At 44.1% G+C, this 25,953-nt stretch overlaps 1 protein-coding gene across 1 annotated transcript; it reads left to right on the top strand.

The window, feature by feature from the left end:
* The first annotated feature begins 350 nt into the window (after positions 1 to 350).
* On the top strand, positions 351 to 25,085 carry NAAA (N-acylethanolamine acid amidase). Its single transcript, XM_023744809.1, has 8 exons — positions 351 to 386; positions 7,451 to 7,803; positions 8,418 to 8,582; positions 11,396 to 11,522; positions 13,215 to 13,305; positions 18,632 to 18,708; positions 24,702 to 24,874; positions 24,979 to 25,085. Exons 1-8 carry the CDS (start codon positions 351 to 353, stop codon positions 24,986 to 24,988), a joined length of 1,032 nt encoding a protein of 343 aa, XP_023600577.1. The 3' UTR covers positions 24,989 to 25,085.
* Positions 25,086 to 25,953: the final 868 nt, after the last annotated feature.

Below are 25,953 nucleotides of genomic sequence, written 5' to 3'. Positions count from 1 at the left end.
AGCCAAGGAGGGTGCCAGCGAAAGCCCCCCCCCCCCAATAATCCCGCCAGTCACCCCACAGAGGGAGGTGACCAGTGGCGGGGGGTGGGGGGGGGCGGCGAGCAGGTGGTGCCAGGCCAGCCAAGGTGGGTGCCAGTGGGGGCCCCCGGTCACCCCACAAATGGGCCCTGATTGCCTGCCAGGCCTAGGGACTCTACCTGTGCACGAATTTTGTTAGTATTAACAAAATTCTAGTGTTAGTATAATTCTTAGAGAAAATAATTTATAGTATGTGCTAAGACCTAAAAATAGTCATAACCATTGTCTCAAACCTACATCTGAAAGTCTAATCTAAGAAAATGGTCCGAAATATGGCAAGAGATGTGTTTGGGGCTGTTCTGCTGCAAGTAACTGAATACACATCTAAAAATAGTATAACCAAATATTGGAGAATCACATGAGAAGTCTGGAGGTACACAGCTGCTGGTCTGAGCTGTCATGCCCTCAGGATCTTGGGCTCTGCTTTGTCATTCTTAGTGTGTTGAAGCCAAACTCTGGATTCAAATGCTGACTGGCATAGCTGTATGACCACATTTTAATCAACATTTCTGTGCTGCAGTTTCCTTATCTATAAAAATGGAAATAATGATAATACCTTTACCTTCATAGATAGTTCTTCTGTGTTTAAGGCAACAAGAAAGGGCGTTCTTAAGATATAGTCCCTTAAGTGGAATCACTGGGTCATAAGGCATTTTTAATTTTTGAAGAATCTCCATACTCTTTTCCACAGTGGCTGCACCAGTCTACAATTTAACAATTTTATAAATATAGTATGCATATGAAAATAGTTGCTGGGTTTGTATGGTAGTACTATAGCTGATTAGGTTTTCTCTTTCTGTACGTATTAAGCATGTATAACAGTTCTCCAGAGAAACAGGACCAGTAGGAGGGAGACAGAGAAATAGATATAAAATAGGAATTGACTCATGAGATTGTGGAGGCTGAGGAATCCCATGATCTGCTATCACAAGCTGGAGAACCAGGAAAAGTGGTGGTGCCATTCAGTCTGAGCCTGAAGGCCCGAGAACCAGGACTGCCAAGGTCCCAGGCAAGAGAAGATGAATGTCCCAGCTCAAGTTCAAAGAGCATATTTGCGCTTCTGCTGCCTTTTCTGTTCAGGCCCTCCAAGGGCTGGATGATGCCCACTGCATTAGTGAGAGTGAGCTTCCTTACTCAGTCTGTCCAACTTCTTTCTCTTTTGGAAAGTCCCTCACACACACATTGGAGGCTGAGATAGCCCGTGATCTGCTGTCACAAGCAGGTCCTTTAGCTGGGCATTTCTTAGCCCTGTCACTCTGACACATAAAATTAACCATCATAAAACATTTTGTAATGTTGCTGTAAAACATTTATAATAAACATTTTTTAAAAATAATCTAAAACATTACTTCTACTTCCATTCTTAGCAAGATCCAATTTTGGAGTACCTGCTATGCCTAATACCTAAGTTAACATCAGATCCAGGAATACTTTAAAAGGAAATTTGGCCCTAACTGGTTTGGCTCGGTGGATAGAGTGTCAGCCTGCGGACTGAAGGGTCCCAGGTTCAATTCCAGCCAAGGGCATGTACCTTGGTTGTGGCCACATCCCCAGTAGAGGGTGTGCAGGAGGCAGCTGATCGATGTTTTTCATCCATGTTTCTAACTCTCTATCCCTCTCCCTTCCTCTCTGTAAAAAATCAATAAAATATATTTTTACAAAAAGGAAATTTGACCAAGTGGCAAGGTAAATTGTGGACAAAATGGGAACCTGATTCTAGAAAATGTTACAAAAGAGGAAGTTTAAAATAATTACATGGAAACTAAGAATAAATTGTATTTCACAACTTCTTGCTTTAAGGATACTTGAATCTTTCCCTTTTGAAAAATTTTTATAAACATTTTACCATTTAATTGTGATTCAGAAAAATATAGAATATAAACATCAATCTCCCAGATTTATTCAATTTTAAGTTTTACCATAGTCATTTTTAAAGAAACAAAACATTAAGAGTACTATAACTAACGCCCCACTCAGCCATTTTTCCTCCTTTCTCAGGACTAACCACTATCTTCTCCATGCCTGTTATTCCTTTAGTTATATTTTACTATATTTGTGCATGTATTTGTATGTGTATGTATATAGCAGACAGTATCATTTAGTATCTTTTAAAATTTAACAAATAAAATTGTTTATAGTATTTTGCTATGTAACATTAGATTCTTTCATTTTAACTGTTGTAAAGTTTTCCATCTATTCATTACCCTACTTCAGAGCAGTTAGATTGTGTCCACCTTTTCACTATTTAAAAAGTCTTGCCCCATAATGTCTTTGTAAATATCTCCTTGGGCATATGTCTTAGAGTCTTTTTAAAAAAAAATTTTTTTTAATCCTTACCAGAGGATATGCTTATTGATTTTAGAGAGAGGAGAAGGGAGAAAGGGAGAGAGAAACATTGATGTGAGAGAGAACATCTATCGGTTGACTTCTGTATGTGCCCCAACCAGGGATTGAACCCACAACCTAGGTATGTGCCCAGACTGAGAATCGAACCCACAACCTTTTGGTATACAGGATGACACTCCAACCAACTGAGCTACACCGGCCAGAGTTAGAAACTTTTCTTTATCCAGTTTACATAGAAACCTAGAAATGGAATTCTGGGTTGTAGGGTCCATGATTCTCCAACTTCCCTAGGTAATACTAAAATGCACATTCCTTCCAACAACTCATGAGTTCTTATTTTAGCACATCCTTGTCAACACTTGGTGTTATTAGACTCTAAAACTCTAGACAATCTGTTGTTGATGAAATGGTATTGTTTTAAGATGGATTTTAGTGATTAATGTTATGCCCAGATTTCAGGATCCCCAGGAAACCACACCAGGGAGCCAGCCAGGTCCGATGCAAAAGCATAAGAGTCTTTTTTTTTTTTTATTCTTTAAAAAAAAATATTATAATAAGTATTACAAAGGGTATTACATATGTGTCCTTCCCCCACCCCCCCCCCGCCCTTGACAATCCCCTGCCCTCCCTTACCCCCCAGTGTCTTATGTCCATTAGTTAAGCATAAGAGTCTTTATTCGAGCTAGCTCAGCTCCCCCACCTCGCCGATGCAGCGGCAGGAAGCAGAGAGAGACAGCTCTGTGGGGAAAGGGGTTTTATAGTAAGGGGAAGAGAGAGGACTGGGGGCCCTGCCGATTGGCTAGGCACAAGTCGGTGTCTTGTTACACAGGATGTGGTCGTATCTATGGCACGCACTTCCCTTGATTATCATTGGTTAGTTTAAAGAAATCCTAGGTGTGGCTTGCAGAGGTTTGGCCTCCAGGAAGAAGCTCCTTGCTGAGCACATGGCTGCTGCCCAAAATGGAGGATTCAGGGCAAGATGGAGGGCGTAGCCCTCGCCCTTTCAATTAACAGTGAGATTGAGATTGCTTCACATGGATTTTTACTATTTGATTTCCCTGTTTTTATATCCACTTGATTTTCTTTTTTCTTATTGATTCATAGGGGTCTATTCGTATATTCTGGATACGAATTCTTTATCAATTACTTATATTGCAAGTATCTCCACAGACAGGAAATGCCACCTCTGTGATAAACTAAGTTCCCATGTATACTTTGGATCTGGGAATTTTCAAAACAAGTTCTAGATCCTTTAAAAATATAGATGTTTTTACAGCAGTTTTAAGTTCACAGCAAAATTGAGCATAATGTAGAGAGTTCCCATATACAGAACCCCCTGCTCCCCCCACTTCTGTATAGCCTCCCCATTATCAATATCTCCTACCAGAATGTTACATTTGTTACAATTGATAAACCTACATTGACACATTATCACCCAAAGTCCATTATTTACATTGGGGTTCATTCTTGGTGCTGTACATTCCCTGGGTTTGGACAAATGTATAATGACATGTATCTACCATTGTAGTATCATCCAGGGAGTTTCACTGCCCTAAACATCCACTTTACTCTGCCCATTTCCCTCTCTTCCTCCTGACAAGTTCTGATCTTTTTACTTTATAGAAAGTTTTACCTTTTCCAGAATGTCATAGAGTTGGAATCATAACAGTATGTGGCCTTTTCAGATTGGCTCCTTTCACTTAGAAATATGCATATAAGTTTCCTTCATGTGTTTTCCTGGTGGGACCACTCATTTCTTTTTAATGCTGAATTATATCCCATTGTCTGGACAAAATCACCAAACTCATTTCTCAAAAGGTATCCCCAACATTAAGCGGTGCATGATTGTATGAGTAAGAAGACTCGTTCCTCTCTGGCTCTTGGTAGAGGTCTCAGTTCCTCACATTAGGAACTTTTTCATAGGACTTCTTTAGTGTGGCTTCCTTCAGGGTGAGCCATCCAGGAGCGAGTGCAAGGAGGAAGCTGCAATGTCTTTTGTGACCTCGTATTGGAAGTCAGACATCACCACCTCGGCTTTAGTCTATTGATTCATTACAAGCAAGTCACTAAGTGTAGCCCATAGTTAGGAGTGGTGGTGTTTCTTAACTACCACACTGCTTTTAAACTGAACAGAATGAGATGCCAGGTATAAAAAAGCTGTTATATTCCATGTTTCTGATACAATCAGCTACCTTCTTTCATTCCCCACAGAAGCATTTTTTAAACTGTAGGCTCTGGTGCATAGATAAGCCATGAGCAATGCCCAGTATCTCTGAAATTTGCACAGCACAGAAACAGCAGAAAGGAGAAGGCTCAGAGTTTTGCAATTCCAGATCTCCCTTTTTTTTTTTTCCGAATTAAAGAGTCACATTTATTGCAATCCGGGATTATGAGGGGCCATTCCCCAAATCTCATAGTGATAAGATGGTGGCAAAACCAGACTTATATAGGCAAAGATCACAAAGGTATTGATTACATCTCAAGGTTTTGAATGAGGAACCTGGTTTGCAAAAAAGCAGTTTACAGAAGCAGAAGCAGCATGTTAATTACAGTTTTGGGTCTCGGGGTCACTGAATTGACAGAAACACATTATCTAGAGCCCTCGGGTCTGGAATGAGGAACCTGCGTTAAACTTAGGCATGTTATCTAAATTACAGTTTTGGGTCTCTGGAACACTGAGTCAACAAGGATACGTTAACTGGAGCCCTCTGACCTTGGGATAACTGTGCTGTCCTTCCCAGGTAAAGGAAAATGTGCTTTCTAAGACCAGTATGACCACAACCTATGGGACATTCACATAATCAATAGGCCAGATCTCCCTTTTAATCTTTGTTTTAAATTGTCCTATATCATATCTATAAATTTTAAAATATATATATTTTATTGATTTCAGAGAGGAAGGGAGAGGGATAGAGACATAGAAATATCAATGATGAGAGAGAATCATCGATCAGCATAATTGATCAGCTGCCTTCTGCAAGTCCTCTACAGGGGTTCGAGCCCACAACTAGGACATGTGCTCTGACCTGGAATCAAACCATGGCCTCCTGATTCATAGGTTCATGCTCAACTACTGGGCCACACCAGCCAAGGCCATATCTATAACTTTTTAATAGTAGAGGAGTAGATTATATAAAACTAGAGGCCTGGTGCACGAAATTCATGCACGGGTGGGGTCCTTAAGCATGGCCGGCAATCAGGGCCATTTGGGGCCTTCCTGCCAGATGGGGGGAGGGACTGCAGGAGGTTGTCTGGCTACTGAAGGTTGGCTGTGGGAGCACACTGACCACCTGGGGGCAGCTCTGCATTGAGCATCTGCTCCCTGGTGGTCAGTGTGCATCATAGTGAGTGGTCATTCCGGCATTCTGGTCGCTTAGGCTTTTATATATATAGATTATATTTAGCTCAGCCTAATTGTGAATAACACTTTTTTTATTATGCTGTAGATTTGTTCACAATGCATTTTATCATGGGTTGTTTTCAAAATCTTGTATTTGTTTTTAATTTTTATTTAAAATTAAAGTCTGGCAGTGATTGGAAGTCTTTTTTTTTTTTTTTTAAATGCAAGCACACTTCTTTGAACTCAGCTAATTTGCTCCCTTAGTGATTCTCTCAATGCAGTTACTCAGGTGCAAATAAACAAATTAAGACCTGGGTCTTGGCTTAGATTTTAAGCAAAGACTGGGAAGAAGCAGGAACAAAGATGTGAAACTTTAGCCCAGGGACATGCAGGCCATAAAAATAGGAAGAAAATCAGTGGTGATGTGTTCTATTTTTTTTTTTTATTATTTTTTATTTTTTTTTAATAATAATTTTTATTTCTTAAGTGGTTCCCAACCTTGGCTGCACATTAGAATCACCTGGGAATCTTTAAAATCCTGATTTCTGGGTCTCATCCTCCGGAAATTCTGTTTCTTTGTTACTAATGTTGTGGCCCCACCCCATAACAAAGAAACAGAATTTCCGGAAGGTGAGGCCCAGAAATCAGGATTTTAAAAAGATTCCCAGGTGATTCTACTGTGCAGCCAAGGTTGAGAACCACTGCTCTACACATTTACTCTATTTTACCCACAGATGATCCTGCTAACCATTAAAATTGGCGTGGCACAGTGGTTATAGAGTCGTCCTGTACACCGAAGGGTCGCGGGTTCGATTATGGTCAGGGAGGTCAAGGGCATGCACCTGGGTTGCAGGTTCGATCCCAGGGGCGTGGCGTGGCCTGCGGGAAGCCTTTCACGTGGATATTTCTCTCTTCTCTCCTCTCCTCTCCTCCCCTCCTCTACCCCCTCCTTTTCACTCTGAAAAATTAACAGAAAAAAATATCCTCGGGTAGGATTTAAGAAAAAAAGCCCCAGCCTTACTAAGTCAGGTGATTTCCCAAGACAAGTTTTCTGTCTCCCAGATACTGGAGGTGCAGAGTGGTGAGGCCCCTTCAGGCTCAAGACTACGAAGGTGCGTTTGGATTCTGACAGCCTGGCTCCCTGCGCAAAGGCTCCCCAGTGGTGTGACTTTGAGCAAATTACTGAACCACTACAAGCCTCAAATTCCTCACCAGAAAAGCAGGGGTGGGTTGGCAGAACCTGTGTTTGGGCTTATTTTGATGGTGAAATGAGAGGCGGCAAAAATACTTGGCACATAAATATTGGCAACATTTTAGCTCTTTAAAAAAAAAGTTAAAGGAGGAGGGCCTGTTGAACAGAAAAGGCTCTCCTCCCCCTTATAAAATCCAGATAAACCTTTTTAGAATTTAAACGTGAGCAAAAGAGGTGGAGGGAGGGACGGATTCCTTTCTACCAGTTCGGGCTCTCCTGCTGCCCTCCGCTACCGAGAATCATTTCCTCACTCCTCTCGGGCGCAGCGTGCCCTCTCCGCACCCACGTGAGTGCGATGGGTGGGGAGCGGAGGGGGGAGCAGCCTCCGGCCGCAACACTCAGCGCCCCCGCGGGAGGGAGCGCGCGGCGGGACTGGGGGCTGCGGCCGCGGCGGGAGCGACCGACTTCGCTTTTCCGGGTCCCGTGTGACCCAGCGAGGCGGGTCGCTCTCGGGCTCCGCCTCCAGCCCTCCCGGCTCCGCCTCGGCTCCTCCTCCTCCTCCTCCTTCTTCAGCGCTTCCCCGGGCGCCGGCAGTAACAGCTGCGATCACGCTGTGGCCGTCCCAGCCCGAGCATGCTCACTGCGCGCCCGGGTGCGCGCCCGGCGCTGGCGCGTGCTGCTGCTGCTGCTGCTTTGGGCCGGGGCCGGGGTGCCTGCCGCCGCCGCGGCCCCCAGCCCCGCCGCTCTTCAACGTGAGCCTGGACGCGGCGCCCGAGCTGCGCTGGCTGCCGGTGCTGCAGCACTTCGACCTGGACTTCTTGCGCAGCGCGATGGCGCACATCCTCGGGTGAGCGCGGGGCCGCACCGGCTCTGCGGGGACGGGCTGCCTGGCCCGGGTGCGGGGAAGCCCACAGGCGCGTGTTTGAGCCGAAACTCGGCCCCTTCTCTCTCTCTGCCACGGCCTTGCCGCCCCCCACCCTCCCTCGCACCCCGGCCCCTGGAATGCGAAGGGGTTGGCGGGGATCAGAACTGGTATTTGCTGCTGCTCTAGGCGGCGTCGAGCTCGGGGATGATCCGGCGCGGCTGGTTCGGCTTTCAGGTTCGGTGTCAGCAGCGGCACGCCAGTCCTCCAACATTCCAGGTCGGGGTGGTGCTGGAGATGTTGCCGCGGCCGCTCAGCTACTGAGCCGGGGGACGCAGCCCACTCCCGCCTGGGGGCCCTCCCAGCCCGCCCCTTTGGGGACCGCGCTCGCGCGTCCTCTCTCTCGTGGAAGTTTCCTTTTTCTCTCCTGGAGGCTGCGGATCGGGTGATGCGTAACCCGAACTGTCAGCAACCCGGGGAAGGGGGGCAACAGCATGGCTCCTAAGAAGGAGAGCCGTAAGTCCCCCCAGCTCCCCAGACACACACTGGCACCCCTGCAACCTCTGAGCGCCAACACCCTCGTGGCTTTTCTTTTCCAGGGATAAGGTCCCCAAGTGGGTCCACGCAGTGATGCGAGTGGCGATGGGGGAGCTGGAAGGCTCCCTGCCCCAGCCCTACGCCGATGAGATCCGCGGCATGTGCGACGCCCTGGGCTTCAGGCTGGCGGACTGCATCCTCATCAACCTGGCCTACGAGTCCACCGCGTGAGTGCCCGGCTGGCCGGCGACTCTGGCCACGCGAGTGGGAGCGGACTTGTTTCCAGGGAGACAAAAGCGGGGTGGTGTCTGGGCTGCCCAGAAACCCGCAGCACTTCTCTTTGCTTCTCTGGTTAAATCTGAGCAGCGGGTCATGCCTGGGCTTCCCGCAGGCAAGCGGCTTCTCTGACCTCCACACTGAGCTTTCCCTCTACCTGATGCCCCCTTTCTCCCACCACCAGTCTAGGTGGCACCCCACTTTGGAAACTCTGCGCAACGTGTACTTTCCAAGAAGTTTTTGGAGCTCACCCCACTCTCACCTGGACCCTCTAGTTAACCCGGTGACCCTCGGGCCGCCCTAGCACTGATTTGTCCCTGCAGTCCTTCCTCCCCCATGTCTGTCATAGCTGGTGATCCGGATTCCTCTTTCCCGGTCTGCTCCCTCCAGGGCTGGGCCACAGGCCAGCCAATATTTGGTGTGCTGAGCGGGGGTGACAAAATGCGGGGCACGGACTGGAAGCAATATGGAGTGCCTGGTGGATCCCAGGCAAAGGGCAGGGAAGCCGAAAGTCTCCATGGGCTCGGTGACAGGTCCTGGAATTAAGAGGTTTCTGCCTCCAGGGCTTAATTGTTTTGCTACCAGACCAGCCTCATCTAGTAACATCTTGCATTTACTTAAACACATTGCGCACCAGTAGTTTTATTGCTAGCTTTATCCAGTGGCCAGGTAAGTTTTTATTGAACGAGTACAAAAAACATTTTACATAAATGTTAAAGGCACGCTTTAAAATTAAATACCCATTGCATTTTGAAGTTATTTATTACGTGTTCTTACAAGCTAATATCTTTTTAAAGTATGATACTTTGTGAAACACTGTGTAATATGAAGGGAGAATTCTCGTGATTCGTCCGCAATGTGGTAACAGCTTCTGGCTACCAAAAGATTGATGAAAAAAGTTATTGGGATAATGAAACTTTACTGCCACTACCCCCTGCCCCTCCTCCCCTGGCATCTTCCAAGAACAACTAGGCAGAGCAGGTTAACATGCATTGCGACTGCATTTCTCCTCAGGAAAATGTTTTAAGACACAAACTTGTTAAAGTGCTTTTCAGTTGAACTAATTTTGCCACTCTTTATCTCCCATTGTTTCCTTGTTCTGGCATGTGTCTTTCTCACTGAAAAGAAAAATCGATTTTCTTTTTTAAAAAAATATATATATTTATTGATTTCAGAGAGGAAGGAAGAGGGAGAGATAGAAACATCAATGATGAGAGAGAATCATTGATCGGCTGCCTCCTGCATGCTCCCCACTGGGGATCGAGCCTGCAACCCAGGTATGTGCCCTTGGCTGGAATCGAACCTGGGACCCTTCAGTCCGCAGGCCAACACTCTATCCACTGAGCCAAACTGGCTAGGGCGAAAAATGGATTTTCATATACACTTTCACCTTCTTTTGTTGGAGTCACTGATTGAAGCAAAAGTTCCAGGAAGAATATTATAACTTTGGGATGTGATGTTAAGGTACATATTGAATTCCCTATCAACACAAAACACAGGCAGACTCCACTAACCTTAACAAAGGAAATGTTTTATTCTCATTTCTGATGTCAGTTTGAAGGCTTTTCGAATCAGGATAAGACTAGCTACCCCATATTGAGCCGGCTGGGTGCCAGGCACTGAAGATGGTATTACCTGCTGTGATGTGGAAACCAAGCCGCTCTGCTAAAAGCACGTGTGTCTCCATTGCGCCACAGTGCCTTTCCCAAAGCAGAGCCCGGCCCCCAAGCCCCCTGTGCTGATGGGCTACCTCATCTGGGCATGACACGGAAGTAGTGTTGTCTTGCCAATTTTGAAAAACCAAACTTTGCTTTAGCCACTTGCAATGTTTTATCAGTCCCCTCCTTGACATGAACTCTTTGAAGTTAAGATTGGAAACCTTGGGAAAAACTAGAACCTTACCAAGCTTCCTTCTTTAAACAAACAAAAATTAAGTAACATTTCTTTTCTCCTAACTATAAAAATAATATGTAATCATTCTAGAAAATTAATAAATACAGAGAAGTGAAAAGAAATTAATGATATCCTGTTACTCAGAAATGGCCATCAGTTCTTCAAGGTGTTTCCTCTCAGTTTTGTGTGGATATACATAGCTTCTTCCCCATTCTCCAGAATTGCGCATGCTGTATGTAAATATCTTTTTCACATAACCTTTCATATCCTCAAAGAATTTACTTACCTTACCACACCCCTTCCTTCTTCCTCAAAGGACTTCTCTCTGGCTCCTTCCTGTCAGCTCTGTGCAGAGTTCTAAAGGGGACAGGAAAAGTGCAAGCCCCTAAAGAGTTGACTGTTTTTCCAAGGAGAGAAAATGAAACGTTTGTGGAACAGAACGGTTTAGTGCCAATCTACTTGCTCTGAGAAGTTCATGGGATAGAGAGGTGACCTTGAGCAAGCTTTGAACAATGTATTGAATAGGCTACACTCTGCCATGCAGAAGAATAAGCAAAGTTCAGTTCTAGTGGAGCCCAGATGGGTCAATTCCAGATTTAGATTTAGGATGAAATTCTCTTTCCATATGTTTTCAATGCCGTGTGTGCTGAGGGCAAAGGTCTAGTAACACTGAACGCTGATGCGCTGTGTCCAGTGTGTTTTCACCTTGAATTGTGAGTCCATAGTTTCGTACAAGGATTATATAGCGTATGTGTCCATTGTAATGAATAGTTGTGTTTTACTTTAACGATTTATCTTAAAAATGAAAACCTCATTTTCCTTTTTCTTATTTTTCTCATTCATTCCTGTTGAACTTTCCCCCTTTTCTCAGATTCTGCACCAGTATTGTGGCTCAAGACTCCAAAGGCCACATTTACCATGGCCGGAATCTGGATTATCCATTTGGGGATTTCTTACGCAAAATGACTGTGGATGTACAATTCTTAAAGAACGGGCAGGTATAGTCCATACAGCATAAGATTCAGGAATCCGAGACTTGATAACCCAAGTTAGCAATCATGGCCTGCTACTTAAATGTGTTATCAGTTTAAGATACAAAAAACATCAAACTCCTGGAAAAGCAAAACCAGAAGAGAGGTTTACATCAATTATGCTTATAGAGAGAAGAGTCATCTGTTATTATTAGCATAGAGAGGTCAATCCATATTCCTTGGGGAAATCTCGATGAGGGTGTGGTCTGTCGTCCACTTATGACACCAAGCCAGCTCTTTCCTCTGCTTGCCCATGTTCAGGGGGGCGGAAGGCTGTGTAGTGTAATGGCTAGAAACCCAGTTTTGGGGTCTGACAGTCCTGACTTTGAATCCTGCTTTTGTCACTTATTTCCTTTATGAACCTGGGAAATCACTTAAACCCATTTTGCAGACTATAGTTCAGAGAGGTTGATAATTACTTTATGGTGATAGTTATTTTCATCATAGTAAGGTCTAGTAACACTGAAAAGAAAACCACTGTTGAGCTGTATTCTGTGGTGTTACTTATTAAAGCTATAATCTAATAGGTACTATTGTCACATTTCTATATAAACTTTTAGGGAGATGGCATTCATCACTATTCATTGATTATACATAGCAGGCTATTGCTATGAAACAGAACAGAGCCAAAACCAGGTTTTGGCTTTGAGGGACATTGTTTAAGGACAAGGACTATATTTTGTTTGTTCTTTGCATTTAGAGGTTGAGTCACAGATATGAAAAACTCATTTACTCATTTGGTCATCTGCTTTTACAAAGAGAATCTCTTATTAAAAGTTCGAACAGCACCGGGTTTCCCACATGCTGCCACTTGTAGGATGGAGCTGCTTAACCTTCTTTGTATGGGAACCCCTTTGGTGAAGCTGCTGATCCCTTCTTAGAATTACGCTTATAATACATAAAATAAGAGGTATGGGATTGCAAAGAAAACCATTAAGTTGAAATACAGCCATTTCATTATTTTATTCTTTTAAAAAATATTTTTTATTGATTTCAGAGAGGAAGGAAGAGGGAAAGAAAGATAGAAACATCAATGATGAGAGAGAATCATTGATAGGCTGCCTCCTGCACACCCCCTCCTAGGGTTCCAGCCCGAAAACTGGTCATGTGCTCTGACCAGGAATGGAACCATGACCTCCTGGTTCATAGGTCAATACTCAACCACTGAGCCACACAAGCCGGGCAATTTTATTTATTCTTAACACATTAAATAGTAAAATTTGGCAGTGGCTTTAATAACTACCATAATTTTCAGGATAGTGATAAGTGTGAATGATATTTCAAGATATGTATGCATAGCATAGCAAGATAGGTATGATACCATTATGTATGTGAAAATACCTGCAATTTCTGCTGGTGGCAGAATGACAGGCACTGCTATGATGACATGGTTTATTGCATTATTCATTACAGAAGAAATGAAATTTCAGTTAGAAGTTAGTGAAAATAAAGATGTACCTTTTTTTCCCATCCAAGGTCATAGGTCCACTGAATTCTATCCAAGGTTAAACCTTCTACAAGGTTATTTCAGAGTTTTTATTCTATTATGTTGGAACCTTAGAAGAAGAAAAAAATCCATGAAATTGTGGGGCGAAATAAGGTGATTTCAAAGTATATTTGGTTGGAATGGTAAAATGGTACCTTATCTCTTGATTTCAGGTTGCATTCACTGGAACCACTTTTATTGGCTATGTAGGATTATGGACTGGTCAAAGTCCTTACAAGTTTACAATCTCTGGCGACGAACGAGGTAATCAAAATGAACGCCCAAGCATCCCTGTTCATTTTTATCCGAGTACTTCACTCACTCACCCAACAGAACATGTAGAACAACTACTACACTCGAGGGCATTCTGATGAGGTTAGACGGGCAGTGGGCACGTCAGCAAGGAAGATGACTGCAGGTAGCTATACATGCAAGGAAGTAAAACAGGACGATGTGATGGAGAATGAAGGAGGGGCAGGACGGTTACTATAGCTAGAGGGTCCAGGAAGGCCTGACTCACGGGATTTCGCCAGACCCCTGCCAGGCTCCATGCATCCTGATGGGTTCGGTAGTGTGGTTACAGAAGGGAGTAAGGAGGGAGGGGAGGGAGGAGGAGAGGAGGGCTGAGGCCATGGTGTAGGTCATGAGGAGTTTGGAATTTAAGCTCAATGGAAGCCCTTAAGGACTTTAGGCCAGGGAGTGAACAGATATTATTTATATGTTAGCTCTCACTTTGGCAGCTCTGAAGAGACTGAATTGTGTTGGATTAAGATGGAAGCAGAGACGGTTAGGAAGCTGTTGTGGTGATCTGGAGGCTGTATGATGGCCTTCCACAGGCAACATCTGTAAAGCACTTTGCAGTGTACTGTGCACTTTCTCCTAAGTGTCCTCCTTAGAGCCTTACAACAGTCCTTCTGCATTGGCAGGGCTGATATTATTAACCCGTTCACGATGCAGAGGAGGAAACTGAGGCTCAGAAGAAATGAGAGCTAGTAGGTGGGGAGGTAGTTGTCAAATTGATTTCACGGGTCCTGGCCCAAAGCTCTGTTATACAGCCGCGGCCCTTCCACAAGTCTCAGGGACATCGTTCAGTTCCACAGTATGTGGGAAGCCCAGAGATAACCTCTTGTCTCTGTCCTCAGGAGCGTACAGCTGAGTGAAGGAGACATACACAAAGAGTCTCTTAAAGTTTAGTGTTGGTCATTGATGAACCCCATTGACTTCCTGTTATTGTTTCCTCTGATTAGGTTTATTCTTTTTTTTAATTTTTATTAATAATCCTTACCCAAGGATATGGAGAGAGAGAGAGAGAGAGAGAAACATCAATCAGTTGCCTCCTGCATGAGAGAGAGAGAGAGAGAGAGAGAGAGAGAGAGAGAGAGAGAGAGAGAAAGAAACATCAATCAGTTGCTTCCTGCATGAGCACTGACCAGGGATTAAACATGCAACCTGGGTATGTGCCCTGACTGAGAATCAAACCCTCAACCTTTTGGTGTATGGGACGACGCTCCAACCAACTGAGCTACACTGGCCAGGGCTATAGTAGTCAGTTCTTTATCCTAATGTATTTCTTCAACATTTTCTCAAATGTCATCTCAAGTGGTACTCCAACCACAGCATGACAGTTATTAAAATTTTACACAGAATGTCTGTAAACACATGTGTATTTATTAAAAAGTGGGCTTTGTTTCCATCATTTTGCAACTCAGATTGTTTAACAAACTGGTTAGTAGAACCTAAGGTATGAGCAGTTTACAAATAATGCAGTTACTCTGTAACATACACATTTAATTAAGTACTGTCAAACTGCTTTTTAAAAATTTTAAAAACCTTATTTGAACGAAAACTATCTTTTAATCTGCTAAGATTGAGTTGAAATGCCTGAACAGTAAGGTAAGATCTCTTGGTTAATGGAGATAAGATATTCAGTTACGCTTCTGGGCATTATGGAGAGTGGCAGCAGTGCCTCTAACCACCGTGAGAAGGGGTAAGGATATGAAGACTAACTAATGGCATAGAGATGAAGAGCCTTAACTAACCACCTGGCGGTTAAGATCTCAGACTTCAGAGCCAGCCTGCCTTGGTTATATCTTAGTGCTGTCACTTGCTAGCTGGGTGACCAGGACCAAGGTGCTTAAACTGTCTGTCTGTACTTCAGTGTCCTCATCTGGAAAGCAGGGGTGATAATCACTGTTGTGAGGATGAAATGAGTTCATGTACATGAAGTGCACAGAGCAGTGCCTGGCACACAATAAGGGCCAGTGGAACATCTGTTATTATTACCACATCCCCAAGCCTGACTTCTGAAACCCAGATTGGAGTACCCATCCACCGTCTCAGCATCTCCACCTTGACGTCTACCCAGTATCTCAAACTTCACGGGCTTAAGCAGATCTCTTGACTTTTTCTTTCCTTTTCTTGCCCTCACTGTGCCTCCACCCAAATCTGTTCCTCTCTTGGTTTTGTGTGTCTTAGGAAATGGCACTGCTAATCAACTGATGTACCAGGAGATTCTTTGATCCCTAACTCCTGAGTGTAGCCAGCTCTACCACCAAAACGAGACTGTCCTTGTCCATTCTGCCAACCTTCAGTGCTAGGCTACCTGCATCGCGCCGGTACTGCTGCCGTCCCTGTTCATCCGGTCTCTCTGCTTCTCACCCTTCTATAGTTCCTTTTTAACCAGCAGCTGGCACGGTCAGGTTGTTCCTCTGTTTAAAACCTACAGTGACAGCCCATTTCACTTATAACAAATCCAAAGTCCTGACTCTGACCATAGAACTCTACACGATCAGCTCCGATACCTCAGTTCACACCTGTCTCCTTCTCCCTCACTCCACCTGCCCCTCACCAGCATTCTTTCCTTTCCTGCATCTGCCAAGCTTGTTCCTGTCTTGGGTCCCTCAGCCCATCTTAACTCAGAGAGGCTGTCCTTAGGTTCTTCTTGAAAGGAATCTTCTCTTGTCACTCATGATTATATTATCCTGTCTCATTTTCTTTATTATAGTTATCCCGGTCTTGTTTATTTAATGGTATGGTCAGCTGAGCACCAGGTGTCAGGAGGCTTTGCTAGAAATAAATGGCAACAAATTATTCAAGGGTTTTAGGGTTTGCATACCATAGACACAACTAGGCAATACCCAGGGTGTTCTGAAGAAGAAAGAAAAGGGAAGAGTTTTTATAGCAAAAAGTACATTCTTCAGAAGGATGCGTCCTGCATTCTTAGCCCCTGGCAATCTTAGCAGATGGCGATCTTCCAGATGTCAGGGGTCTGGATAATGGATGCCAGGCTGTTCGGACATGTGAATATTCTTTCCTAAGATCTTCACAGGGTTATCTATAGGATACAGCTACTATCTATCTACCTCCCCAGGCATTTGTACATTACTGAAAAGTTCAAAAGTTCAAGTTCCCTGGCTAATTAAAGCAGGAATAGAATTGTTTCCTTCTGCCTCAGCCTACTTGATTTTAGTAATTGAGCAGCTTGACTGTAGTGACTCCGTTTTAGTTCTTCGCTCTTCCCTCAGTATACTAGTTTCTTCTGTCCACTGTTCAATTCCAAGGGTCTGGACCAAGTCAGGATATGCCAGTGTTTCGTGAAAAGGCCGTATGAGCAGTGTGGCCCCCAAATGTCCAACGAGCTGAGAAGCCAGAGAAAGAAGCAGACAAGTCCAGCTTGTCAGTTTAAAGAGTTTTAAGAGGGAACTTACAGAAACACAGTCCTAGGCAGCAACAGGAAAAAATGGATTACCCCATAGACCACCTGTTTTCTACCCCGGAGGAAAGGACCTGTATTTCCAAGAGGCATGTGGGGGTGATCAGGGAACAAAAGGACCTGATACCTGGTGCTCTGGTGCTAGGGAGAGTTAAAAAATAGGTAATGTTGCCCCTGAGGAAGGACTAAATGGTGGGAGAAGGTTAATGGTAGTTCCTGATTAACTTGGAGCCTCCCAACGCATTCCAGAGTCCCCCCAGGGAAAGGGGGAGGGGTCAAGGATTCCGGAGGATTAGTTTGTGTGTTTTATTTGTTGTTGTTGTTAGAATAACTCAGCAAAATACAATTCATTTATTATTGGACAAAATAAAATTCATTTATCAATGATGAGAGAGAATCATTGATCGGCTGCCTCCTGCACACCCCCTACTGGGGATCGAGTCCATAACCCAGGCATGTGCCCTGACAGGGATTGAATTGTGACCTGGTTAATAAGTTGATGCTCAACCACTGATCCATGCCGGCTGGGCAGTTTTTGCTTTTTTTCACAAGCAAAACCTTTTTTTTTGGTTCTCCTTTGAGGTTATGATGAACCTGGGAATACCACAAGTAAAGTCAGAAGTAGGACAGAGAATGCTCCAAAGACTGGTTTGGTCATCCCAAAATCATTAAAAATGGCTGACCCCCCCCCCCCCCAAATATATACAGAAATATAAAATGTAAATAACAAATACAAACACATTTTCCTTTTTAAAGTACTTTAAAGAAAAAATGCAGGACCTTGGAAGTTTGGTTCTTTTTTCCTCCCCTGCTGCAAATTCACATTGTGGTTTTGGCTGGGCGGTGGAGCGTGCATGTCACCTGCAGGTGGTGATGCCCCCACGTGGGTAGGTGGGCAGGAGTCTCTATGCCAGTGATGGCGAACCTATGACACGCGTGTCAGAGGTGACAGGCGAACTCATTTTTTTGGTTGATTTTTCTTTGTTAAATGGTGTTTAAATATATAAAATAAATATCAAAAATATAAGTCTTTGTTTTACTATGGTTGCAAATATCAAACAATTTCTATATGTGACACGGCACCAGAGTTAAGTTAGAGTTTTTCAAAATGCTGACACGCCGAGCTCAAAAGGTTCGCCATCACTGCTCTATGCGAAGGTGACCACCTTTAGATTCTGAGACGGGAAGTGGAGGGAGAATAGGTCACGGAGGCCTTTTTTTTTTTTAAGTTTAACTTTCCCTTTTTGGCTGTCTAGTCATCCTCATCGGTCTTCTGCTTCTTGGAGGGTTAGTTTTAAGTGGAGTCAGCTTTTCAGGGAGTCAGCTCTGTCTGAACAGCCACATAGCAGATGTTCAATGCTTATTTCTTGAATGAAAAGTATTCTTTGAAAATAAATCCCCTATAGAAAAATTTCAAGATGTTAAAAAGTAATTTTGGGAAATGATTGTAAATTTGTTTGTTTTTTTTTTAAAGTGAGCCCCAATCAAACTTAAAGTCATGAAAGATATATATACTCTTTACAGTCTTCCTAATACTTACTGAGCCACTTCTGATAGTTCCATAAATTTATTTTGCCTGAGGTAATTCATAGAGTGATTTCCTTTAAGATAATTATCATTGCTTCCCGGCACCAGAAATTCTGTGTATAGATGTGATACACACACACACATGTTTACACAGAACACAGAATCTTTGGTGCCTGAAAACAATGCTTTTAGCTTCATCTTTGAAAACTGGATGCTAATAAAATCACTCTTCATCTACCAACCTTCCCCCCTCCGCCCACCAGCTTGGACTATGAGAAGGAAGCAAGACTTAAGGAATTTAAAAAAGTGGCGGCAATTGTGTGTACACTCACTGTTCCTTCACCTCGGCAGATAAAGGCTGGTGGTGGGAGAATGCGATCGCTGCCTTTTTTCAGAGACACTCTCCGATCAGCTGGCTTATCCGCACTGTGAGTATATTGACTGTGGAGCCCACCTCACCCTGACTTCATCTTCTGTGACGCTCTGTGTCATCTAACAATGTTGTTCCTAACGTAAGAAGCTCCTGCAGCCCCAGCTGGTTTGACTTAGTGGATAGAGCATCGGCCTGTGGACTGAAGAGTCCAGGGTTCGCTGAAACCGGTTTGGCTCAGTGGATAGAGCATCGGCCTGCGGACTGAAGGGTCCAGGGTTTGATTCTAGTCAAGGGCACTGCCTGGGCTCGGTCCCCAGTGGGGGGCCTGCTGGAGGCAGCCAGTCAATGATTCCCTCTCATCATTGATATTTCTATCTCTTTCTTCCTCTCCTTTCCTCTCTGAAATCAATAAAAAATATATTTAAAAAAAAAAGCTCCTGCAAAGAATAAGCGTCTAAAGGTTTGCAAAGTGCATATCAACCTTTTGATAGTAAGTTAAAGTGGTAAGGACAGATTTTAATCAGCAGTATAATACTGCAATGGGAGAAAGCGTGACTTGCACTCAACTTTGATTTGTACAGAGGTACCTGGGTGTTTTAAAGGGAGAGTGGGTAATGGAGGAGGTGGGGGGAACACAGGAGAGTCAGAGAATTGACAAATTACAAAAAGCCGAAAAGAGGGGTTGTTTGTGTAAAACCTGAGTTTGCTAACTGTTAGGCTCCTTCCCTCCAGCAGACTGGGGGACAAGGGCCCTATCTTCAGGTGTTGGCTGAAACAGACGGTAACTAATTATTTTGTCAGTGTCCAGGTAGGAAAAATTGTCTTCGGCCCTTCTGGGTTCTTCTGGCTGGTCTAATAACCAAATTGACATGAGACAGATTAGCAGAAGAAACAATATTTAATAACGTCTATACCTCCTGTATAACACCCAGGAAAACTGTAACTCTCACCAAAATGGTGGAAGCCATCACCTTAAATACGTTCACTGAAGACAAAAGGAGACGTTGAGGGTGGGGAGTCAGTTATGGGAGGCAACCAGGAAAAAGTATAGCAAGAGTAAGATTTTTGTTTGTTTGTTTTTGTTGATTTCAGAGAAAGAAAGATAGAGGGAGAGAGGGGTAGAAACATCAGTGCACACCCCCTACTGGGGATCAAGCTCACAACCCAGGCATGTGCCTTGACCGGGAATCGAACTGTGACCTCCTGGTTCATAGGTCAGTGCTCAACCCCTGAACCACATCAGCTGGGCAAGAGTAAGATTTTTAACAGATCAGTAGTTATAAAATAGTCATGGGGATGTAAAGTACAGCATAGCAATAGAGTCAATAATATTGTAATAACTATGGATGGTGCCAGGTGGGTACTGGAAATATCAGGGAACACTTTGTAAAGTATATGATTTCTAACCACTATGCTATACGCCTGAAACTAATATAAAATAATATTGAATGTAAACTGTAATTGAAAAAATTTTTGAAAAGTAAGATTTCTATGCAGATTTGAGTCTAAGCCTTCTCCACTGATAACAGTTTCTAGAGATTCATATACCCTTATTCTGGTACAGTTAGGGAGACACCCTCACAAATGGAGAGTTCTCTGATGAATGGAAATGCCTTTTATAAAGGGTAACTTCCACCTGTTTTTCAGAGCTTCTGCCATGTCTGCTGTTTCTTAAAGATAACCAGCTTAAAATAATCCTCATGCCACAGAGACATATTTGGGGAGGCAAATTCTGCTCCCCTACAGCAGCCTGGGGTTTTCTCGGGCAGTGACTATAACGGGGGGAGGGCTAGCGTCGTAGGGATGTGGCCTTGAGCTGTTGGAAACTGTTAGTGTTTGTCCCAGTCTTTGTAGGCCGAGGTTAAGGCCTGATCAAGAGGAGGGCTCAGAGGAGGCTGGCCAGAGTTTGGTCAAGGAGAGAATCTTGGTCCTAGGCTCTAGTTTTCCAAAATAGCTGATTGAAATAAGAGATAATACTGTGCTTTTCTACAGACATAGATATACCTCCCCTTTAGAAATCCCAGTGGCAAATATTCGAATTAGCAAAACAATTACATTAGAAGGTAGCTCTACACAAAACAAAAGGAGCATCTGCGTTACAGGACCTACCAGACAGCAGAGTTCCAGGCTGCATGTAAGTTGTCCTTCGACCATAGAAGGCTAGTGTGGCCCAGTGGTAGAGCATCAGCCCATGCACCAAAGGGTCGAGGGTTTGATGCCTGGTCAAGGGCATGGACCTGGGTTGCAGGTTCATCCAGACCCAGTTGGGGGAGCATGTGGGAGGCAACCAATTGATGTGTCTCTCTCACATCCATGTTTCTCTCTCCCCCTCCCTTCCTTTCACTCTCTCTAAGAAAATCAATGGAAAAAAAATATCCCCTGGTGAGGATTAAAAAACACGGGGCTATTATGAATAACCTGCCATAATTTACATAAAGTGAAATGCATAGATATTAAGAGTTTAGTTCAATGTGTTTTAACAGCTGTACTCACTCATATAGCCATGCCTGTAACCACAAACAAAATAAGACACAGAACATTTTTAAGTCCCTGGAAATTTCCCTAGCATCCTTTCTAATCAGTTCCCAACCTCCTCTGACACCCAGTCTCCCCCCAGGAAACCACTGTTTGACTTCTATCACTACAGGGAACTTTTGCCTGTTCTAGAATTCATATAAATGAAATCATAGTATATGGACTCCGTTTCTTGCACTCAGCATAATGTTTTTCAGATTTATCCATGTTATTTGTGTTACTAGCTCGTTCCTGTTATTGAAAAATATTCAGTTCTATGAATATTCCACAATTTATCCATTTTCTTGTTGATAGACATTGATTGGGTTGTTTCCAGTTTGGGGCTATTATGAATAACCTACCATAGAAATTTTTGTACAAGTCTTTTTTTTTTTTCTGTTCATTAGATTATTTATTCACTTGATTTTTAGATTTACTAGTTGGTAGATGTGTATTTGTTGTTCATAGTTTGTATCTTTACCATTTTCTTCTTCTTCCTCTGCTTAAAGGATACCTTTCAGCATTTCATATAATATTGGTTTAGTGGTGATGAACTCCTTTAGCTTTTTCTTGTCTGGGAAGCTCTTTATCTGACCTTCAATTCTGAATGATAGCTTTGCTGGATAAAGTAATCTTGGTTGTAGGTTCTTGGTATTCATCACTTTGAATATTTCTTGCCACTCCCTTCTGGCCTGCAAAGTTTCTGTTGAGAAATCAGCTGACAGTTTTATGGGTACTCCCTTGTAGGTAACTGACTTTCTTTCTCTTGCTGCTTTTAAGATTCTCTCTTTGTCTTTTGCTCTTGGCATTTTAATTATGATGTGTCTTGGTGTGGTCCTCTTTGGATTTCTCTTATTTGGGGTTCTCTGTACTTCCTGGACTTGTAAGTCTATTTCTTTCACCAGGTAGGGGAAGTTTTCTGTCATTATTTCTTCAAATAGGTTTTCAATATCTTGCTCTCTCTCTTCTTCTGGCACCCCTATAATTCGGATGTTGGTACGCTTGAAGCTGTCCCAGAGGCTCCTTACACTATCTTCATATTTTTGGATTCTTTTTTTTTTTTTTGCTTTTCCGGTTGGGTGTTTTTTGCTTCTTCGTATTTCAAATCTTTGACTTGATTCTTGCAATCCTCTAGTCTGCTGTTGGGGGTCTGTATAATATTCTTTATTTCAGTCAGTGTATGCTTAATTTCTAGTTGGTCCTTTATCACAACATCGAGGGTCTCATTAGATTTCTTGAGGGTCTCATTAAGTTTATCGGCGGTTTCTAGAAAATTCTTGAAAAACCTTAAAAGTGTGGTTTTGAGCTCTATATCCAGTAGTTTGCTTTCCTCCATTCTGTCATTTGTGTCCTGTTTCTTTGTCACAGCACTACTTTACCCTTCGCTGTGTCAATAGAGTGGCTTTCTGTGCTAGGTGTCCTATAGGGCCCAGTGGCTTAGCCTCCCCAATTACCTGAGGTAGCCACTCTTGGTGCACCCCCTTGTGGGCTTTGTGCATAGTCTTGTTGTAGTTAAGCCTTGATTGTTGTAGGTAACTCTGGGAGGGATTGACCTCCAGGCCAATTGGCTGTGAGAATCAGCTGTGTCTGCAGTGGGAGAACTTCTGTGCTGGAGACACCCCTCCGGGGCAAGACTTGCTTCAATGGGGCTTTGGTGCTCACTGAGTCTGCCCCCTGAGTATGTCCTTTATGAATCCGAGGAGCTGCAATCTGGATGGTCCCACTCCGACCTGTACAAGTCTTTTTGTAAACATATGTATCCATTTCAGTTGGGTCCATGCTTAAGGATGGAATTGGTGGGTCATAGGTAGATGTGTAATTAATTGAGGTATATAAATAAATGCTATACAATTCATCTATTTAAAGCATGCAACTCACTGGTTTTTTATATATTCACAGAGTTGTACAGCTGTCACCAATTTTAGAACATTTGCATTCCCCTTAAAAGAAACCCTGTACTCATTAGCCGTCACTGTCTATTTCCTCCATTTCCTGAGATAAACATAAGGTACATGTTCTCACCACAATTTACCTCTGAGTGAAATAAGTCAGCCTTGCTTCCAGTTTTTCCTACTGATGTTCTTTTGCTTTTTTCTCATACAGTTCTGTTAGAGGAATGCATGCTTTGATAGCAGTTGGGGGATGGTATAGGCAACAAATAAAAAAAAATGAAAATGTTTCATCAGTCCTGTTGCCTCACTTTATAATTTTTCTGAGTTCAGAACAAATTAACTCAAGTCTGAATACCTCCCCGCTAACAGCAATATGTATAATATGTATAAGGCAGGGAAACGTCCACATGTCCCTGCCCTGGATGGTGGGTTATGGTGCTGAATGTGGTGCCTTTGCAGACACGAATATTTTGAGTTGCTCTTTAGTTTGACCCTATCCTCACCCTGCCCTTGACACTGTGCCTCAGCGGTGTTCAGGATGGGTGAGCAGAAAATGTACTGCTTTCACACAGGGGTGAAGGTTGATTGTGAAGGCGCGGGTGGGACGGGCAGGCCGTCCACTGCAGGACATTCCTGTGCAATCAGCTGGAGGAGGGTCATACTTGGAAGCTGAAGATCAGGAAAGTGATTCCCTAACAGTCCATGGGAAGTCTTCATGAAGCCCCAGGGGTCACTGAACACCAGTTCAGCTCACTACTCTAATGTAGCAGCTCTGAGACTTTGCCAAACCCTTCCATAGAGCTAGAACTCTCTTCCCCATCACCACTCCCAACCCCGCAGCTACCACTATCACCACTCTAACTTCTGAGTCTCTTTGGCCTCAGCTCACGTGATACCTTCCTGAGATGCCTCCTCGATGCCATGGGTGGGGATGGTTCCCTTGCTCTGACTGCCATAGCGTCTTTTCCTTGTTGACACTCATTACATTGCATCACCATTTTCTGTTGATTTTCCTGTCATCCTTAGAAGTTTGGGGAGAACAAAGCTGGATCGGTCGTATTCACTGCTGTCTCCATACCAGCATGGTGTCTAGCACATAGTAGTACTCAAGAAATACCTGTTGAGCCCAGCCGGTGTGGTGCAGTGGTTGGGCATTGACCCATGAACCAAGAGGTGACCAGTTCGATTCCTGGTCATGGTATATGCCCGGGTTTCGAGTTCAATCCCCAGTGTGGGGCGTGCAGGAGGCAGCCAATAGATGATTCATCATTGATGTTTTTATCTCTTTCTCCCTCTCACTTCCTTTCTGAAATCAATACAAATAGTATTTAAAAAATACCTGTTGAAAGAGCAAATGAATGAGGAAACATGGGGAGTGGTCTGCCTAGAAAAACACGCGGCCCATGTTTTCTGAGCTGGGCCTAGAGCTTGTCAGCAGTTCTTCCCTTTTGTGAGAAAAATCCTGTGCAGTTGGCTCCCCGCTGAGGTTTCTTCCATTTCAAGAGTCCTGATGACAAGAGGATGAAGTCAGAGCAGTTCAAGGTTGTGATCATGGGTTCATATATCAGGAGGATGTGCTTTGGACCCCTTGGCTATCAACTGGTATGACTGATGATGCTAACGCAGGTTTGTCTCTGTTCAGACCCTGAGCGAATCGGAAAACTTCGAAGCAGCTGTTGACAAACTGGCCAAGACTCCGCTTATTGCTGATGTGTACTACATTGTTGGCGGCATGTCCCCCCGGGAAGGAGTAGTCATCACGAGGAACAGAAGAGGCCCGGCAGACATTTGGCCTCTAGATCCTTTAAATGGAGCGTGAGTAGAATGAAAGGCTCTGGTCATTTCGCATTAATAATCTATATTTAATTGATGAAACTGGAGGTATTTTTCATTTTTGTATATTTCTTCTTTACTTAATGTCTCCAATGACCTTGGAAAGATAAGATGATGTGCTGTGTTGTAGGTGGTTCCGAGTGGAGACAAATTATGACCACTGGAAGCCAGCGCCTGCGAGGGATGACCGAAGGTGGGCCTCTCTCTGCTTCCCGGTATATTCTGTGGTCAGGAGAACGTACCCCTCCTTTCACAGGAACTATCTAGCACTACAGGTGCTATCCCCTCCCAGAAAATATACCTGGGCCCCCTTGCCAGTGCCAGGTGGCGGTGAGATAGAGTGTGGTGGGGGACACGGGGGAGAGCCTTTTGGCAGTCGGTCGGGTATTGGGAGAGTAAGGCTGGCTCTGGCTGGTGGTGGGGGAAAAAGATGATTTCAGTTCTCTTGAGTCTCTGTTCAGCCATCTGTAAAAGGAAAATGTAGAGCATATTCATGGTTTCTATGTAAGACTTTTTTTTGGAAGGAAAATCTTTTTCATACTGAAATAAATAACTAGACCAGTTGGGGGCTTTTGTTGTCCCTGCTAATTTTGCAGCTTCTGTGGTTATAAGTCAGTGTGTCCCCAAAGAGCAGATATTCCCCTTGGCTTTACAGCCCCTCGGGGTTTGGCGGCAACTGTTCTCCCCAGCCCAGCTTCCCTGAGCAGATGGGCCAGTGGGCGCGACTGTTGGATTCGTTCCACCGAGGGGGTCCGGGACTAGGGAGGAAACATGCTTGGGGGCCAAATCCGTTTTGAGGAACGGGAGGTAAGGAGGCTGGGCCTCCCACTGAGTCTCCCCAAATGAGAGCTGGAGGGACTCAGGGTTTCCTGAAGTGCCAAGTGACCTTTGACCATTGTCCTTACAGAACACCCGCCATCAAAGCCCTTAACGCCACCGGCCAGGCCAACCTCAGCCTGGAGGCCCTCTTCCAGGTAACTTCACTGGGACGCCCAGTTTTCGCCCAGGACGTTTGGTGTCTTTGTTAGTAGTGATGTAAGAACATTTTCTCCTGTAAAGTC

This window comes from Myotis lucifugus, unplaced genomic scaffold (assembly GCF_000147115.1).
Source record: "Myotis lucifugus unplaced genomic scaffold, Myoluc2.0 scaffold_487, whole genome shotgun sequence".
Taxonomy (NCBI): domain Eukaryota; kingdom Metazoa; phylum Chordata; class Mammalia; order Chiroptera; family Vespertilionidae; genus Myotis; species Myotis lucifugus.
The sequence above is the reverse complement of the archived record's forward strand: the minus strand, read 5'-3'. Positions and strand labels throughout refer to the sequence as shown.